Source organism: Aquarana catesbeiana, linkage group LG01 (assembly GCF_042186555.1).
Source record: "Aquarana catesbeiana isolate 2022-GZ linkage group LG01, ASM4218655v1, whole genome shotgun sequence".
Classification (NCBI taxonomy): domain Eukaryota; kingdom Metazoa; phylum Chordata; class Amphibia; order Anura; family Ranidae; genus Aquarana; species Aquarana catesbeiana.
Genome location: NC_133324.1, coordinates 88,082,962 through 88,101,766, shown reverse-complemented (window position 1 = coordinate 88,101,766; position 18,805 = coordinate 88,082,962). Strand labels below are relative to the sequence as shown.

The following is an 18,805-nucleotide window of genomic DNA, read 5'->3' as shown; positions in this document are numbered from 1 at the left end:
TTCTTCCTAACAGGCAAGACAGCCTAAGGACCACCTCTGCAGTAGTAGGCCCCAGACAGGCTTCTGGGCCTACTTGTAGTCACATGGCCTCGGGCCAGCGTGGCCCCGAGGCAGGAGAAAAGTCACCACATACCTTAGGCCAGGAGGGCCAGGAGGTAAGAGAGAACCAAAAATAGTATCTGCCCCTTAAGTACCCCTTCCCGGATTGCACAGCGGTGGACCACCCCCACTGGGTTACTTCTGAGAAAGAAGAGCACTCAATACACTTCAGCCTGTTGCTCTTCCAACACTGGTCTGTGGAGACAACGACACCTACAGACAACAGTGTGGAACTACATGCAACACAGCCAATACTGGAACAGAAGCTAATATAGCCACAGATTAAATCTAAATGATATACAGAACAGATAACCCCCTAAATTTACATACACGTGCCTGATCAACAGGAGCAGGGCGCTACACAAAGTTTTAGTATTACTTTAAGCTTAACATCAATGCAATGAACTAATGGGTTTGATGTACTAAAGGCAAATAGACTGTGCACTCTACTAGGGCGTACACACGGTCGGACTCTGTTCGGACATTCCGACAACAAAATCCTAGGATTTTTTCCGACGGATGTTGGCTCAAACTTGTCTTGCATACACACGGTCACACAAAGTTGTCGGAAAATCCGATCGTTCTGAACGCGGTGACGTAAAACACATACGTCGGGACTATAAACGGGGCAGTGGCCAATAGCTTTCATCTCTTTATTTATTCTGAGCATGCGTGGCACTTTGTCCGTCGGATTTGTGTACACACGATCGGAATTTCCGACAACGGATTTTGTTGTCGGAAAATTTTATCTCCTGCTCTCCAACTTTGTGTGTCGGAAAATCCGATGGAAAATGTCCGATGGAGCCCACACACGGTCGGAATTTCCGACAACACGCTCCGATCGGACATTTTCCATTGGAAAATCCGACCGTGTGTACGGGGCATACAAGTGCAGTTGCACTCACTTTCCTTAATAAATGCAAATGAGGTAAAAAAAAAAAAAAATGTGCAACTGCACTTGCAAAGTGCACAGTCTATTTGCCTTCAGTAAATCCACCCCAGAAGGGGATATTTACTAAAACTTGAACACTCAGAATCTGGTGAAGCTGTACATACAGTAGTAACCAATCAACTTCTAACTTCAGCTTGTCCAATTAAGCTTTGAAAATAAAACTGAGATGGTGATCGGTTTCTATGCACAGCTGCAGCAGATTTCGCACTCTCCAGTTTTAGTAAATCAACCCCAAAGAGTTCTTGTTTTTAGGGCATTTGTAAAATAAAACTGATAACTGACCTTGTATATGTTACTGTATAGTACTGAACAGGCGAGCCGCCCTCCCTGGTGCTCGGTTTCCAGGAAATAGCGACCTCCACATCTGACACAACCACAACCTGGGGCTGGGATGGGGAATCAGGTACTTGGCACTTATCTACAGCAAAGAGAATGACAGAAATTAAATCTGAATCTCAGCAGGAAGAAGAAACAAAAGTCAATGCAGAAATGTGTGAATTGGCAGAGCAAGACGAACACTAACCCCATCCACATATAATCTCTGGAGACAGATCATGGATTCGATTTGTAACTGATTACTACATTGATTTATTACACTCATCTACATCAGTCGCTGCTCATTTGTGAAGTATTACCGACACAACAACACAAAAATCAATGGCAAACCACTTCTAAGTATCCTGAAAGTGTACATAACTGCACTGCTGATTACCAGTGTTTTACTAAAGCCAAACAAAGAGTCCCACAGTGCATCCTGCGATTATCATTAATCTCTCTATATACCACCTACATACTAATCTATCTGATATGGGGATCAAAAGTAAGAAAAGCCAGCACAGTGTCAATGAAGAACACTGTTGGCTCTGCTTGGATTTAAACAGGCCATATAACATAACAGGTTGACCAATCACACCAATTCATTGGGTTTTATGATGCTAAAGAGCATTTGGGCCCCTATTACTGGGCATGCTCATATGTTTGTCCAGGAATTCAGACATTTGACAGCTATTCAGATACAGAAATCATGTCATTTATGTTCTCACCTTGGGATAACGTGGACACATCTCTTGGCATACTGGCTCTTCCTTTTCCTGCCCAGCTGTAGGCTCCAACACTAACCCGGTGCAGAGTTCCTGGCTGGAGGTTGCCAAGAACAGTTTTCTGATTGGAGATAAAACAAAATAAAATTATGAGAATACAGACAGCTGAGATTTCATGTGACAACACTGCAGAAATGACAATTTGCTAAAATGTAAAGTAGTGAGTGTACAGCTTGTATAACAGTGTAAATGTCCCCTCAAAATAACTCAACACACAGCTATTAATGTCTAAACCGCTGCCTTCCTAAAGAAACTGAGGGTAAAGGTGATGGACTGGTCAAGCATGTCTCCAGACCTAAACCCTATTGAGCATCTGTGGGACATCCTCAAAGGGAAGGTGGAGGAGCGCAAGGTCTCTAACATCCACCAGCTCCGTGATGTCGTCATGGAGGAGTGGAAGAGGAATCCAGTAGCAACCTGTGAAGCTCTGGTGAACTCCATGCCCAAGAGGGTTAAGGCAGTGCTGGAAAATAATGGTGGCCACACAAAATATTGACACTTTGGGCTCAATTTGGACATTTTCACTTAGGGGTGTACTCACTTTTGTTGCCAGCGGTTTAGACATTAATGGCTGTGTGCTGAATTATTTTGAGGGGACAGCAAATTTACACTGTTATACAAGCTGTACACTCACTACTTTATATTGTAGCAAAGTGTCATTTCTTCAGTTTTGATAAAAAAGAATTTATACTCAGCGCTGCCTCTATGAACCATCAATATACATATACACGCATCAAATATGTGTCATATAACAACATGTATAATAAAGTGCTCAATGTCAATATAGTGCAAATAAAGTGCAATCAATAAAGTTCAACAGATAGCTTCAACAGGTAGCTTCTGATGATGCCCAGTGGGAGGGGCGAAACATGTCAAGCTAAGGATAATCTGTAAAGGCTGTTTGGATGACAAGGCGGCAATTTTGCATGTTTTTAAAGATTCTGATGTAAGTAATGATTTTAAACCTTTTAATAAATTTTGCAGTATTACAGTATATGTCCTCTTTCCTTTGACTGAGTAAAGTGTGTAGGACTTACATCATGTGGTGGAGGAGAGGAGATCCCATTCTCTGAGGCACGATCAACCTACCTATTCATTGGACAGGAGGCACCATCTTGATATACACAGGAGCATTTTTCATCTTCATCTGGTGAGTGGGGACCCAGGAGGGGAGCACAGGAAGTCACCAAGATTATATCAACGTGTCACCAGCCCTGTACCCCACACTTGATGAACTTCATTGATTGCACTTTATTTTGCACATCTGTTGAACTTTATTGATTGCACTTTATTTGCACTATATTGACACTGAGCACTTGATTATACATGTTGTTATATGACACATATTTGATGCGTGTATATGTATATTAATGGTTCACAGAGGCAGCGCTGAGTATAAATTCTTTTTTGTCACTTTTTGGGGTACTTACTTTGCACTACAGCGGCAGCCCTATTACATATATATGTACAGTATGTGTAAACACACATATATATATATATATATATATATATATATATATATATATATATATATATATATATATATACATATATACACACTCACACACTTTTTTGTCAGTATAGATCCATTTAAATTTTAGCATTTAGATCTACTTTAAGTCTATGCTCTAGAAAGATGCCCTGATGTTACTCATTGTTCATCTCTGACACTCTATGCAATATAATGCTATTCCTTTATATAATATATAAACTAAATATATAAATTTACTAAGCAGTGAAAGAGTTATGTTCTTCACGTCCACAACTGACAGATGGCAATGATTCTGCAAAAATTGTTCTGAAATTTTTTAGTATATTTTGGAGGAAATTGCGTGCTCCGTTAACATGTGTGAAGTGGGATGACTCAGTGGTATGACTGCTTTAATTACAGTACAAAGTAAAACTCTTTGCAGACCATCTGCTGCATTTCTATATTCCACAAGTCCGTCACAAGTCCATTAACACAGTTGCGTATTAATAGCCTCATCCACAATACAAACATACAGTACATCTGTGACATATCCAGCTGAGCGGCAGAGGTACTTACAAATGTTTCCACCGCATCTAGTTGTCCCTGAAAGAGAAAAGATTCACAGTTCAGCTATTTTTCCTTTATGAAATAGCTTTTAAAATAGCATTTATGGGTTGCATTCAAAATGTGCCAAATTAAATAGAAAACCTTGTGGAAAGGGCTCCTAGCAAGGTTCCTTAGCAGTTGAAATAGATTAGATGAGCTCCAGGAACAAAGATGGATGAGAAAAACGATATGCAGCACTCATGTCAAAATTGATAAAAGGACAGGTCCTCGTTAAGCTAAACTCTAGGCAAAAAGCTAAATAGGAATACATATATGGGTAAAGACCTAGCTGCTAAAGAATTCCTAAATCTGTATAGAAAGCTTTGTGGCCAAGGCACCACTGCTGAATACCATAGCCAGATCCTTGACCTCCGATGCAGTAAAGCAGCACAGCTTGGTCAAGGACCCACTCCCTAGTCGGCAAAATTAGCCAATAAAGGAGAAGCAACAAAAGGATGAGGTGATTGCCGTGCCTGCCTCTTCTATAGTATAAGCATACTTATAGCGTTACCCTGCCAACACTATAAAAAGCAATAGGGCCCTGACTGGCTTATTGTTATCCTGACCCCCTCCAATATGTGTGCTGCTAAGAATTACAAGAAGATTTTTTGTCTATATTTTTTTACATGTTCGAAATAAACTACTACTACTATAATATAAAGACAGAATTCAGGTACTTACAGTAGATGTGTTTTTAAATATAAAAAGTCTAAAAACACTTAAACCCGAGCATTACTTGGCATAACCATTTTCACATTGAATCCTGTGCTCGAGCAATGCTTGAGATTGGTCCCAGGCATTCAAAATGGTGAGTGGCATTCAAGCCACATTCAGACCTTTGCATGTCAGGAATCAAAGCAAAGATGCGTGCTTTCCCAACACACATAGAATTATGATGCCCTTTAGCAGATGCGCTGTGGTGCCGTTAATTGTTAATCCAACCCCCACGCCTCTGCAAACCCCATGCATCTTGGTGTGGCAAAGAGTCAAGGACATATTTTCTGTGATTCTCATGCGCAAGGCCAGCCCATTGAAATTAATGGGCTGTCCTACATGTGAAACATAGGAAAGATGGCACAGAGTAGGTGTGAACCAAGCCTTAGGATAACATAATGCCGCGTACACACGATCGGAATTTCCGACAACCAAACCGTGGATTAATTTCCGACGGATGTTGGCTGAAACTTTTCTTGCATACACATGGTTGCACAAATGTTTTTGGAAATTCCGATTGGCAAGAACGCGGTGACATACAACACGTATGACGAGCCGAGAAGAATGAAGTTCAATAGCCAGTGTGTCTCTTCTGCTTGATTCCGAGCATGCGTGGACTTTTGTGCGTTGGAATTGTGAACACACGATTAGAATTTCCGACAACGGATTTTGTTGTCGGAAAATTTAAGATCCAGCTCTCAAATTTTTGTTGTCGGAAATTTCAACAGAAAAGGTCAGATGGAGCCTACACACGGTCGGAATTTCCGACAACAAGCTCCCATTGAATATTTTTTTGGAAATTACAATTGTGTGTACGCGGTCTAAGGGTGTAGAGCCAAACAACAACTGTTTAGTGATCCTACCTCTTTATTGCTAACAATATTGGACAGCCAGCAGTAGAGAATGTAGGAGCTATCAGGCATTTTCTGTACTCAATCAGCTCATGCACAGTGCAGGGGAAACATTAGGAGTCTAATGGACCCCTGATGTCTCAATAAAGAGAATAAGTCACTACAAAAATATTATCTTATTGGGGGACCATCAGCCCCTTGTTATAGCAATAATATAAAGGATAAAAAGGCAGGTATGAATACGTTGTACCACTAAACCATTATGGTTAAAAAATCCTTGAAAAAAGGGCATTTAAATCAAATCGCTTCCTGATCATAAATCCCCTGGAAGCGACGGTTTTACTGCAGAATATTATCAGACCTTTGCAAAGATTTTCAAACCACACTTAAAAAAATTGTTTAATTATGCCGCCACAACTGCCTCTTTTCCCGAGGAGATGCTACAAGCCACTATTGTAGCCTTGATAAAAGCCGGGGAAGAAGCCAGACTGCCCTCAAAACTTTAGATCAATTTCATTGCTCAACACCGATTTAAAAATCTATGCAAAAATTATTGCGAATCGTCTAGCCATTATCACCCCGCAACTAGTCAAAGCTTATCAGGTGAAGGACCGACAGGCCCCTGATGACACACGAGGACTCTACAACCTTGTACGTATGGCAGCAATGCAAGGGACCCCCACTGTAGTCCTGACGCTTGACGCCGAAAAGGCGTTTGACAGGGTGCACTGGGGGTTCTTAAGTGCGACTTTGAAAAAATTTGGCCTTAGCGGCACTATCTATTCAGCTATAATGGCTTTATATACAAAACCTTCGGCTAGAATATTTATGTCAAATATTCTATCTGACTCATTCCTCATAACTAATGGTACCCGCCAGGGATGTCCTCTCTCGCCTTTGATCTTCTCTTTAATAATGGAACCCCTGGCGGAGGCCATTAGGTCCTGCGACACAATTTTTGGTATAGCAATAGGAGGCTGTTCCCACAAAGTTATTCGCGGAGGACGTTGTATTGACACTAACCAGTCCGGCTTCCTCACTAGCAAAGGTACAAATGTTATTGGACAAATTTGGCTTGGCTTCGTATTATAAACTCAATTCAAATAAATCGTCTATTCTGCCTATAGGACTAACAAAGATGTTAAAAAAAACACCTAAGAATTATTCCCCTTTCAATGGGTATCTAAAAATCTAGCGTACTTAGGGGTTACATTGACATCACCGACTAAACTTACATATGAAAATAACTTTCCCAAATTAATTGGAACTATTAAACAAGACCTACAACATATATACAAATATGAACTGTCTTGGATAGGAAGGATTGCAGCTATGAAAATGATTCTATTACCCAAGATTATTTACCATTTCAGATCTATACCAATAATTATACCAGACCACTACTTTAAAGAAGTGGATAAACTGTTCAGACATTTCATATGGGGAAAGAAAATGGCCAAGATCTCATTTACCATGCTATTGAAGCACAAGACTAGAGGCGGAGTGAACTTTTCGAATCTCAAAAACTATTATCTAGCGGCCCGCTTAGACCAAGCTAAAGCATGGTTTGACCCACTTTCAGACAAACTGTGGGTACAAATTGAGAAATGCATTGTCGGTAATCGACATCTGCCGTCTATGCTACTGTCACTCTTGACTAACATGACACTAACCTATCAGACTCTTCCTTCCATAGAAGCTACACTATTAGCATGGAAAAAACTACATGCTACAATGCCCCCGCACTCAATGGACAAATGCACCGATTTCCCATTGCAAATTTATGAATACATCATACCCAATCTAGGAAGGAATAATGACCTACAAAGAACTACTATCTAAACAACCTAGTCCCCCATCATTCTCCTACAACCAACTGACCCATTTTCATAATAAAAAGCTGAATATACATTATAACATACATAGGGAATCTTGGTCATATCTGATGTCTAACCATAGCAGACCTAAAGGACTGTCATGGTTTTACAATCAACTACAATTTTGTGGAATTTTTCAAAAATCTTCAAATATGCACAACTGGGAAAAAGAACTAGAAACCTACTATACCAGGGATATGCAATTAGCGGACCTCCAGCTGTTGCAGAACTACAAGTCCCATGAGGCATAGCAAGACTCTGACAGCCACAAGCATGACAACCAGAGGCAGAGCATGATGGGACTTGTAGTTTTGCAACAGCTGGAGGTCCGCTAATTGCATATCCCTGTCCTATACCATAAAAGAATGGCAAACGGCCATTCAATCTCATTTTCGCTTCTCCCATTGTGTGAATCACTGGGAGCTGATGCTGAAAATGATACACAGGACCTACTTAACGCCAGTTAGATTAGCGCAGATTTACCGAGACTTATCCCCCAGCTGTTGGAGGGAGTGTAGGGAAAGAGGCGGCATCTTGCATGTACTCTGGAAGTGTAAAGGAGTGTGGAGTTTTTGGAAAACAGTATTCTCCCTAATAGCTAGCGTTACTGGTCTGATTATACCACCAACACCACAAATGGCTATACTCAATATAGGAATAAACTCAGTGTCTTTACAATTTAGGCCCCTTGTCACTCATGTCTTAATAGCAGCAAAACTAACCGTCACCTCTAAATGGAAGTCCACTTTGGCCCCAAATGTCTCTGCAGTTATTCAAAGAGTCAAATTACAATATACCTATGAAAAATATTTCGCTATAAGAAATCATAACCTACCCAAGTTTAAATATTGTTGGGACGTATGGACAACGTGCTATCCTAGTGACTAATGGGAGACTGACCACTTGTTGATTTGTCTGGTACATATCTATATGTTTTTATTACTTTTGTTTGTTTCATGTTATAACTTTGGAGATGCCAAATGGGTACAATGCATATGTCAATTTAAATAGGCTAGTGGTTACACCAACTGCAGCGAGGTTGGTGCTGTCGGGTACTCTGTGGCACAGTTAGTTCCCTTTAGGGGTGCCGGGCAGGGCCGGATTTGCCACAAGGCCACCGAGGCCAGGCCTCGGGGTGGCAGTGGTGCAGGGGCGAGGCCGCTCCTGCGGTGACTTCGCGGCCGCCCCCTCCTTCAGGCTGCCCGTTAAAGTCGATTAAGGGCACCGGTGCCCTTAGAAATGATGCCCGCGAGCCGCCCACTACTGCGCATGCGCCGTTCCGAAGCCGGCCGGGCTCGGGAAAGCTCGTATGCGCTCGGCTGGGCGGCGCATGCGCAGTAGCGTGATTGTGCTGCCTGGCGCCATTTTTGAAAAGATCGATGAGTAATGTCAGCGGTGCGGCGGCGGGGGGAGAGAGATGACATCTCTCATTGCCCGCACCGCTGTTCCACCCTCCTCCATCTGGTGGCAGCCAGGCAGCATGGCAAGTGACATCAACATGTGGTGGCTGCCAGGCAGCGTGGCAAGTGACATCTCCATCTGGTGGCAGCGTGGCAAGTGACATCTCCATCTGGTGGCAGTGTGGCAAGTGACATCTCCATCTGGTGGCAGGCAGGCAGTGTGGCAAGTGACATCTCCATCTGGTGGCAGCGTGGCAAGTGACATCTCCATCTGGTGGCAGGCATAGTGGCAAGTGACACGCTCAGGGCTCCCGATGATTCTGCATTATGGTGAGTTGAACTATTTCATTTTACATTATAATGTAAAGATGGAAGTAATGTGTTTCAATCATCCTGACACCATAACAACCATGGTGCTGGGGATGATTGAAGCACTAACACCAGCCATTGCCCTGAAAAATTGCCCTGAAAAATTGCCCGCAAAAAATCCTTACCCCTCGCGCGCTTACCCTGAAGTATTTTTAGTCTGTACAATTAAAGTCAGTTATTTTCAGTGTTCTTGTGTATGGAGATATGTTTTTAACTGATCTATTGTAGAAGTCATCGATAAAGGACAAGACTGGTGGTGTGTGTGTGTGTGTGTGTGGGGGGGCGGCATTGAAGGACCCGGCCTTGGGGCGGCAAAGGGAGTAAATCCGGGCCTGGTGCCGGGAGTGCGCGGCCACACCATTACTACACAGGAACCAGATTCAATGTGGCCACTCTACTCTTGTATTGAAGGACCTTTACGGACATATGTCTTACTGAAAGTAATAAGGTATTTAGCAATGGCTATCCAGATGTTCATTCTGTTTATGTTTTGCAATCTGTGTAATATATTATATTGTTGGAAACCTAATAAAAACTATTTAAAAAAAAAAAAAGGACATTTAAGCATCAACTACTTTTTGTCATCAAAGGGTTCACTTACTGTCCACTAGACAGCAAAACCAACAAAATAAATTCATAGAATAAAGAAGGTTTTAGAGTGAGTGAAAATATGAAACCCAAACCCCTAAAATTTTTGTCACCTTTACCACGAACAAGCAAAGGTGTCAAGAAAGGAATGGATAGCCTTCATTATTTGGTGATGGGCACCATAAAGTTTTAGCTCGAACGAATATTAATACATTACTTATCTTTCTAACTCCTTCTTCACCTGTTAATTGGAAGAAAGCGGTCTTCTGTAGCTGCTTATTGTAAATAATTTAGTATTGCCATTCTAAATATATTCACATAATTAAGTGACTTACCAAGTTCAACATATCCAATTTAAGAGGAACATCCTGAGTTAGCTGTTTCACATGTTTACCGTTAATTACCTCCGTGTAGAAAACCTATGAAGGAAAGATGGAAAATTTAAATTGCGGGACAATCTGTACTTTAAGCAGATAAAGCGTTACATTTACAAAGTTGACAGTGATATCAACGGTTACTCATTAACGATGTACAGGAAAAGCTATTAAAAATAAAGTACAAATAAAATATTTAAGCTTGCTATAATTGCTTAGCTGGCTCAAATATAGTTTTTGCAAAAAAAAAGTTGACTTTTAAAGAAAACATTTAGGAAGGGTATACTTCCTAAAGCCTAGAAAATATATTCACTTGAAACTCTCAGAAATAACCCATACCGGTTAAAGAGCAATTCCAGAGAAAAGAAGACCAGTCAGGGACAGGGAGATACTAATGCCATGTAATTGTGCAAGTATCCACAGAGCACCCAACAGGATCACTGGGAATGCATTCTTTGAAGTTTGTGCAGTGTACGAGGACTATACTAAGGTTGGGTTCACATTTGAGAACACAGCGGCTCACAACAGGAATCCAGGGCGTCCCCATTCACTCTTTCAGGTCTGATTTCTGCCTGAATTTTGGGTTGAACTCGGACCTGAAACGGACCAAAAGACGCACAAGACTCCTGTGCAATAGAGAGCCAGTCCATAGAGAGCCGGGCACAATCTCCTGCTACGCGAATTGGATGCGGGGAAACCATCATCCAATTCACAATAGTGTGAACCCAGCCTAAAAGTAATGCATACATGGGCATTACTTTTTTATTAACGTACATAGGTCAATAAGATTTGTGCAGAACAGAAAAATGTGTTTAGTTTAGTTTAGATAGATTTCTTATATTACTAATTTCATTTAGAAACTAGTTTAGTTTAGTTTACTTTATTAATTTTCTAACAAATTCCAAATGAACTCTTGTTAAAGGGGGCTTCCAGATTCTGATAAGCCCCTCACCCGCAGACCCCCTCAACCACCACACAGGGTTGTGGGGAAGTGTCCCTTGTCCCCAACATAGGGACAAGGTGCTTTTGAGTAGGGAGGCAGAGCCCCCCCCCCCCATGTTGAGAGCATGTGGCCTGGTATGGTTCAAGAGGGGGGGGGGAGGCACTGGCTTGCCTCCCCTCTTTCCTGGTCTGCCGGGCTGCATGCTTGGGTAAGAGTCTGGAGTGGATTTTGGGTAGGGACCCTAAGCTTTTTTTTTTTTTTTTTTTTTAATTGTGACGTGGGGTTCACCTTAAAATCGATTGGGGGAGCCTACGAGTTTTTCATTGCCGGCATTCTTTAGCTTACATTTTAGATCTCAGAGGGGAAGCCTGCTGACAGCTGATGAGTCATCAGTTGTTAAGAACGCAGTGGCCTTAACAACCAGCTATTCTTCATACAGAATTCGAATCAGTCGATTGTTTTTCAACCCGACCCGAATTCAAATATGTGAAACGATATTAAACAAATTTCAGCGAAAATCGTTACTATTCCATTTGGGGATTTGGATACAACCAAATCTCCAAATAACCAAAAATTCGCCCAAATTTACATGCAGACCGAAACGAATTGCACAAGTCTAGCTTAAATTTCATATGTTGGTGGAGTAACTCTTCCTCTATAGCAGGGCTACTGAAATAAAATTTAAGGAGGGCCGGTGAGTAAAATTTTCTTCCAGTGGAGGTCCAAGTCTCAAAGTTTGTGCGATGATTCTTAATATCACAGCCTCCCATACACAACACAGCTCCCCCCCTCTTTAGGGCTTGATCACCCTGGCCCTTTTGGTAAAATGCAGGGTTCTACTGTGTAGGCACCTTTTAGTGTGAGCGCCAGGAAATGGTGGTGCAATGCGCGTTTAAGTGCTTCACACTGTGTTCTTGTTTTTCTTTTTCTCTCATTTTTATGTACCACTGCTCAGTTGAGGTGCATAGAAACAGACTGTACATAGAGCCTTCAGGCAAGCTCCAGTCAGTTGCAGAAAAATGCACACAATATGCATTTTTTCGCACCACACTGCTCAGCACCCAGGGACACTGTTGCAGTGTGAACAGGGCACATAGAAAACGATTGTTTTCTGTGTGCGCTTGCAGAGACCTGTGTTTTTCTAGTGCAGAAACACATAGATCTCTGAACAAGCATGAATGAGCCCTTATATCTGGTGTCCTCAATCCCCTCTTCACATCCCAGTCCCTCCTTTACATCACAGATCCTCCCTTTACATCCCAGATCCTCCCTTTACATCAGTGCCCTTAGTCCCATCTTCATCTCATATTCTCCCCCTTTACATCCTTCCTAGACCCCTCTTCACATCCCATCCCCCCTTTACATCACACTCCTGCATTACATCACAGACCCCCCATCACAGTCCCCCCCCCCCCCCCCTTTAGACTTGCCCTCAGTCCTCCCTTCACATCACAGTCAACCCCCCATACTTACATCACATCCCCATCCCCCTCACATCATAATCCCCCCACCCCCCATCCTTATATCACAGTCCTTCCTTCATATTACCACCCCCTTTATATCACAGTCCCTTCTTTACATATACCACAGACCCCTCTGTACATCAGAATCCCCCCTCCACATCACAGTCCTTCCTTCATATTACAGGTCAGACCCCCATCCCTTTCATTACAGTCCTCCATCATATCAAAGTCCCCTTCACATTGCAGCACGGAACCATCCTTTACTCTCAGAAGATGGGAGGTGTGGTCTGAACAGAGGGTGGGACTTTTCATGTTAAAGATGGGTGAATGGTTACTTGGACCACCCTGCAGCCTAGCAACCAATCGCCCGCTTCTTAACTTGAAAGGTCCCACCCTCTATCCAGACCTGCCGCACTTCCCATCTTGTGCTCTTTCTTGAGAGTGACATTGGTAGTGGTGGTCAGGCGGGCAGAAGAGGACATCTATTTGGCAAGGCTGCTACTCTGTCCGAATCTGGACGGTGGTCCACCATTTAGTGATGCCTGCTCTATAGTAACTTGTCTTCTTTTTCATTGCAAGTAAATGATGGATTCCAAGCAGAGGCAGTGTGCTGTCATTGAGTTCTTCATGAAGGAGCGATGCAGGCTGTCCAACGTCCACAGAAGGCTACAGAATATTGATGGAGATGACACCATTGACAAAAGTGACCGAAGACAAGACCTTGCTCTTGTCAATGATGTCATCTCTGTATGCATTCTGTAGCCTTCTGGATGACAGACAGCCTGCACCCTTCTTTGTCAGAAACTCAGTGACAGCACGTTGCTTCTACTTGGAATCTACTTAGAATCCATAATCTACCTTGAATGAAAAAGAAGAAGAAAAGATACTAAAGAGAAAGAGTTATGCAATCAATTTGTAAAATCTGAACAACCTATGTGAGTTAATATAAAAGGGTATACCTACTTCTGCATCACTTTTGGTATAGATCTTGCTACTTCTTCTTTTTAGCCTCCGTGAATTACTAATCACATTCTAACTTCCAAGGGAACTATGAATCTGAATATTGACTGTGAAAAACTTCACATTATTGACATTTACATCAGGGTTTATGTATGTGTATCTGCATCAGGTGTGTATGACATTTGCTCCCCTTCAAAACTTGGGTAGAGATGGATTGGTGAGCTAGATCAAGTCCTGAGTGTAAATGTGACATGAGAATAATGGTGACCAAGTAATAATGACACCAAGTGGCTCTGTCACTTAGCCCTGAATGGGCAACATGACAGGGTCTCTTTAATTTAGGCACAAACATCTAAATACTTGGCATAATTTGGTAATGCTGACACTACAAAATAATGAAAGGAATAAACATTAACCGCTTCAGACCCGGAAGATTTTACCCCCTTCCTGACCAGAGCACTTTTTGCGATTCTGCACTGCATCGCCCTAACTGACAATTGCGCGGTCGTGCGACGTTGCACCCAAACAAAATTGACATCCTTTTTTTCCCACAAATAGAGCTTTCTTTTGGACGTATTTGATCACCTCTGCGGTTTTTATTTTTTTCACTATAAACAAAAAAAGAGTGACAATTTTGAAAAAACTCTTTCCGTTTTGCCCTAGACCTGGGCCTTGTCAGCCTAGGCCATGGTACAGTGTTGCTGTACACCAAACTTGTACTGGAGGACTGCAGGTAGCCATATTATATTGAATTTTACAGAAAATGACACCGCTGCAGATTGAAAAGGAAAATTATTTTTTAATAGCATTCAACTACAATATGGCTTGTGTAGCAATTGTATATGATATATTATTTTTCTTTTTATTTGCTTTTTTTTTTTTTACCCACAAAATTAGAGTTACCCTTTAACGTCTAATGGTTTTGGTGATCTAACTTCACCATAAAGAGTAAAAAAAAAAAAAAAAAAAAAAAAAACATCTTGCAGATAATGACCCAACTTTCAGCAGTTCAACTTCAGTACAGCCAGAAGGGGAGATTTACTAATACTGGAGCACTCAGGATCTGGTGCAGCTCTGCATGGTAGCCAATCAGCTTCTAACTTCAGCTTGTTCAATTAAACTCTGACAATAAAACCTGGAAGCTGATCGGTTTCTATGCAGAGCTGCACCAGATTTTGCCACGCTCCAGTTTTAGTAAATAACCCCCAATGTCAAGGTAGACATGAAAAGTTTGCTTGTTCATTTTTTAGGGCAGTTTTTTTTTTTTTTTTATACAGTAAATGTTTAATGAAGCTTTACTATTCCAACAAAAGGTGATGTTTGGTACAAACAATCCTACACATGCCAAATCTACAGATAAAACAAAAAAAAAAAAACATGTTGACTGTCTATTAGAGACACAGAAACTGCTGTTCCTGCGTTCATCTCTCTCCCATCTCTTTTCAGCTACATCCTCTTATTGATTAGTCTGTCCATCCCATTGTTACTAATTAGGTGGAAATTGTCATCAAAGCATAGCAGGACAGCCTACTGGGACCCCAATCTCCTCTCCAGCATTATCTCAGGAGGATAAACTCATTTTCTGTTTCAATAAATGACAGGGGTCTACATAACACATCTTTCAGATTCGATCTAAAAAAAAAAAAAAAAAACCGCAGCGGCGTTTAATGATTCTTGCTGGCAAAACACCTTTTCCATTCCAGCCAGCGCCATTAAGAATTTTCATCCCGTGTGCATTTAACTTCAAGCACCCGTAATTTATGATTTAATTTTTCATCAATAGAAGTAATTGGTCTCTCACTTCCTCTAAATTCCAATACCCGCGGGCCGCGTACAATTAATTTTTATGGCTGCTTCTGCGGAAAATTTATTAAGCTTGTCTCTCATTGTTTTGTTTCTTGTTAAATCTTGCCGGGAGTCCGTAGTTTATGCAGATGGGTTTTAAATATGTGGCCCAAGAGAAACAGAGAAAGATGAGAATATGGGCCCCGACCAATCAGCTGTGCCTATAAAACATGCTGTGCACTGCTTTCAATGGCAAGTCCACTTGTAGGACTGATGGATTGAAGCAAGGCTAGTGCACATAATTAACTTGCTAGAGGTCAATTTTTTTTTTTTTGTAAATTTAAGATGCTAGCAGTAAAGTTCAAGGATCAAAATTTACAAAAGGTTACATTCTTTGAAAGAGCTAGGCCTAACATTCCCAGCTAGGGTTATCCACTTCAATACCGGGCACTTATACACCTTCCTGCCAAGATCAATTTTCCGCTTTCAGCACTGTCGCACTTTGAATGACAATTGCGCGGTCATGCTACATTATACTCAAACTAAATTTTTATAATTTTGTACCCACAAATAGAGCTTTCTTTTGGTGGTATTTGATCACCTCTGTGGTTTTTATTTTTTGCTAAACTAATAAAAAAAGACAAAAAATTTTGAAAAAAAAAAAACAAAAACGTTTTTCTTTGTTTTTGGTTTTTGTTATAAAATTTTGTAAATAAGTACGTTTTCTCCTTCACTGACGGCCACTGATGGGGCTGCACTGACAGGCACTGATAAGGCAGCACTGATGGGCACCAATGAGGTGGCACCAATGAGGTGGCACTGATGGGCACTGATGATGGGCACTAATATGCGGCACTGATGGGGCACTGATAGGCGGCACTGATGGGTGCATATAGGTGGCACTGATGGGCACAGAAAGGAGGCACAGATGGGCATGTATGGGCACTGATTTACACTAATGGATGTACTGATGGATGCCAATCAGTGCCAAACAATAATGCCTGCCAATCAGTGATGCCCATTGTGGGCATTGATTAGCATCCATTGTGGGCACTGATTGGCATCCATAGTGGGCACTGATTTGCATTCCTGGTGGTGACTAGTGGTGGCATCCCTGGTGGTCCTGGTGGCATCCCTGGTGGTTTAGTATGGACATCCTCTGGGGGGTTGCACTGATAATCAATCAGCACAGACCCCCCCTGTCAGAGGAGCAGCCGATCGGCTCTTCTCTACTCGCTTCTGTCAGACGCGAGTGAGGAAAAGCCAATCAATGGCTTTTCCTATTGACATCGTGATCACATGGTTAAGAGTCTCTGTCAGAAACTCTTTACTTAGATCGGAGTTGCAGTGTATCAGACTGACACTCCAGAACAACGATCGCTGCAATGCACACCCCCGGGGGTGCGCAGGGGCGTCATATTCTGGCGACGTCATATGTAGTTCAAAAGGGGGACCAGTCACCTGCTGAGTAGGAGAGCCGGCTGTACTGTCTTATTGCAGACACCAATCCTCTTTTACCTTCCCCTGCAACGCTGCAGGCTTCTCCACCCAGCTGCACTGCAGGGAGTGGTTCTAACACATGCACCTGTTTCCATCTGCTGACCGGACCCCCCCTGTGCGCCTCTTCCCCACCCCACCCCCCTCCCCCCACAGCGCTGCTGGCTTCCCTCCTCTCCTTTGCTGCTGGCAGCTGTTGCAGGCACACAGGGGGATGTTTCAGGATGGAGAGCTGGGGAAGGGGCCGGTAAATATTTAATTTATTGGCCCTTTCCCTTTGTAAATGAACACAGTGAGGGATCGGAAACCAATCCCTGTGTCCATTCATGCACCCCTAAAGCATAGTAAACTGTGTTTGCTATGCTTCAGTTTGTGAATGAGCAAGAAGCTTCAGAGGGATTCCAATTAATTCATATTTGCAACTGAGGCTGCAAAGAAAGGGACTGGTAAATCTATGTCCTCAGTCACTTCCAGCCGGGGGGGGGGGGGTTGGGAGGGCTGTCAGGTAGGCTGTATGGGGCCCCATGATTTCTAACAGCAGCCCTGTCCTTTATAGTTCTGTAGACAACTCTATTGGGTTTACCCCCAATTGTCATCATTTCCAATAAAGGGGAAAATCTCCCAAAAGGCAGACCTGCAGCAATAAAAAAAACTTTACAGGGGGTCTAATCCTCCCCTACTCTATCCATACATAAACTTTAACCACTTGTCCTCAGGAATATTTACCCCCCTTCCTGGCCAGACCATTTTTTTGCAATACAGCACTGCGTTACTTTAACTGACAATTGCTCAGTCATGCGACGTTGTACCCAAATAAAATGTATGTCCTTTTTTTCCCACAAATAGAGCTTTCTTTTGGTTGTATTTGATCACTTCTGCGTTTTTATTTTTTGCGCTATAAACAAAAAAAGAGCGACAATTTTGAAAAATATTTTTTACTTTCTGCTATAAAACATATCCAATAAACAATTGAAAAAAATCGAATTTATTCATCATATTAGGTCAATATGTATTCTGCTATATATTTTGGGTAAAAAAAAAAAATCCCAAATTAGCATATATTGATTGGTTTGCGCAAAAGTTATAGCGTCTACAAACAATGGGATGTTCTTTATTTTTTTTTTTACTAGCAATGGTGGTAAACAGTGACTTATAGCGGGACTGCGATACTACGACAGACATTGGGGACCAGTGCGAAAAATATGCACTGTCACTGTACTAATGACACTGGCTGGGAAGGGGTTAATATCAGGGGCGATCAAAGGGTTAACTGTGTGCCTAGCCTGTGTTTATGTAAACTGTGGGGGAGGTGTTTTTACTAGGGGAAAGTATGGATCCATGTCCCTGCTTTGCAGAAACACAGGATCAATGCCATCCCTAGTGACAGAAAGGCAATCTTCCTTGTTTACATTCTGCCTGTGTAATGAGTGATCGGCAGGTGTGGGCAGACATCGAGTCCACAGTACCCACTGATTGGCTCCCGCTCGCCCCCTGCCCAGAGAAGCAAGATCACGTCTGTATACGTGATCCGGCGCACCGCTGCCGCTATGTAGCAGTAAAACCTGTTATGGGGTGGACAGCAAGTGGTTAGGTTTTTTGACATTCATGTAATTTTTGCTGTGAAATGTATCAGCTTGTGTTAATGGCCATGTTAGGCAAAAGGTGGCAGTGAGATTATAGGATTCCTCTATGGCACATGTGTCAAACACAAGGCCTGTGGGCCGAATCCGGACCACCAAGCCACTTCATGTGGCCC

At 42.2% G+C, this 18,805-nt stretch overlaps 1 protein-coding gene across 2 annotated transcripts in view; it reads right to left on the bottom strand.

Moving 5' to 3' along the window:
* EGFLAM (EGF like, fibronectin type III and laminin G domains) overlaps positions 1 to 18,805 on the bottom strand; it is a 297,792-nt gene that overhangs the window by 159,382 nt on the left and 119,605 nt on the right. For both annotated transcript variants that reach the window (XM_073621500.1, XM_073621508.1), the window contains exons 3-6: positions 10,363 to 10,446; positions 4,199 to 4,225; positions 2,095 to 2,212; positions 1,334 to 1,469 (exon numbers count right to left, since the gene is read on the bottom strand). In XM_073621500.1, coding sequence (XP_073477601.1) covers positions 1,334 to 1,469; positions 2,095 to 2,212; positions 4,199 to 4,225; positions 10,363 to 10,446 — 365 coding nt within the window. The remainder of the gene's footprint in view (positions 1 to 1,333; positions 1,470 to 2,094; positions 2,213 to 4,198; positions 4,226 to 10,362; positions 10,447 to 18,805) is intronic.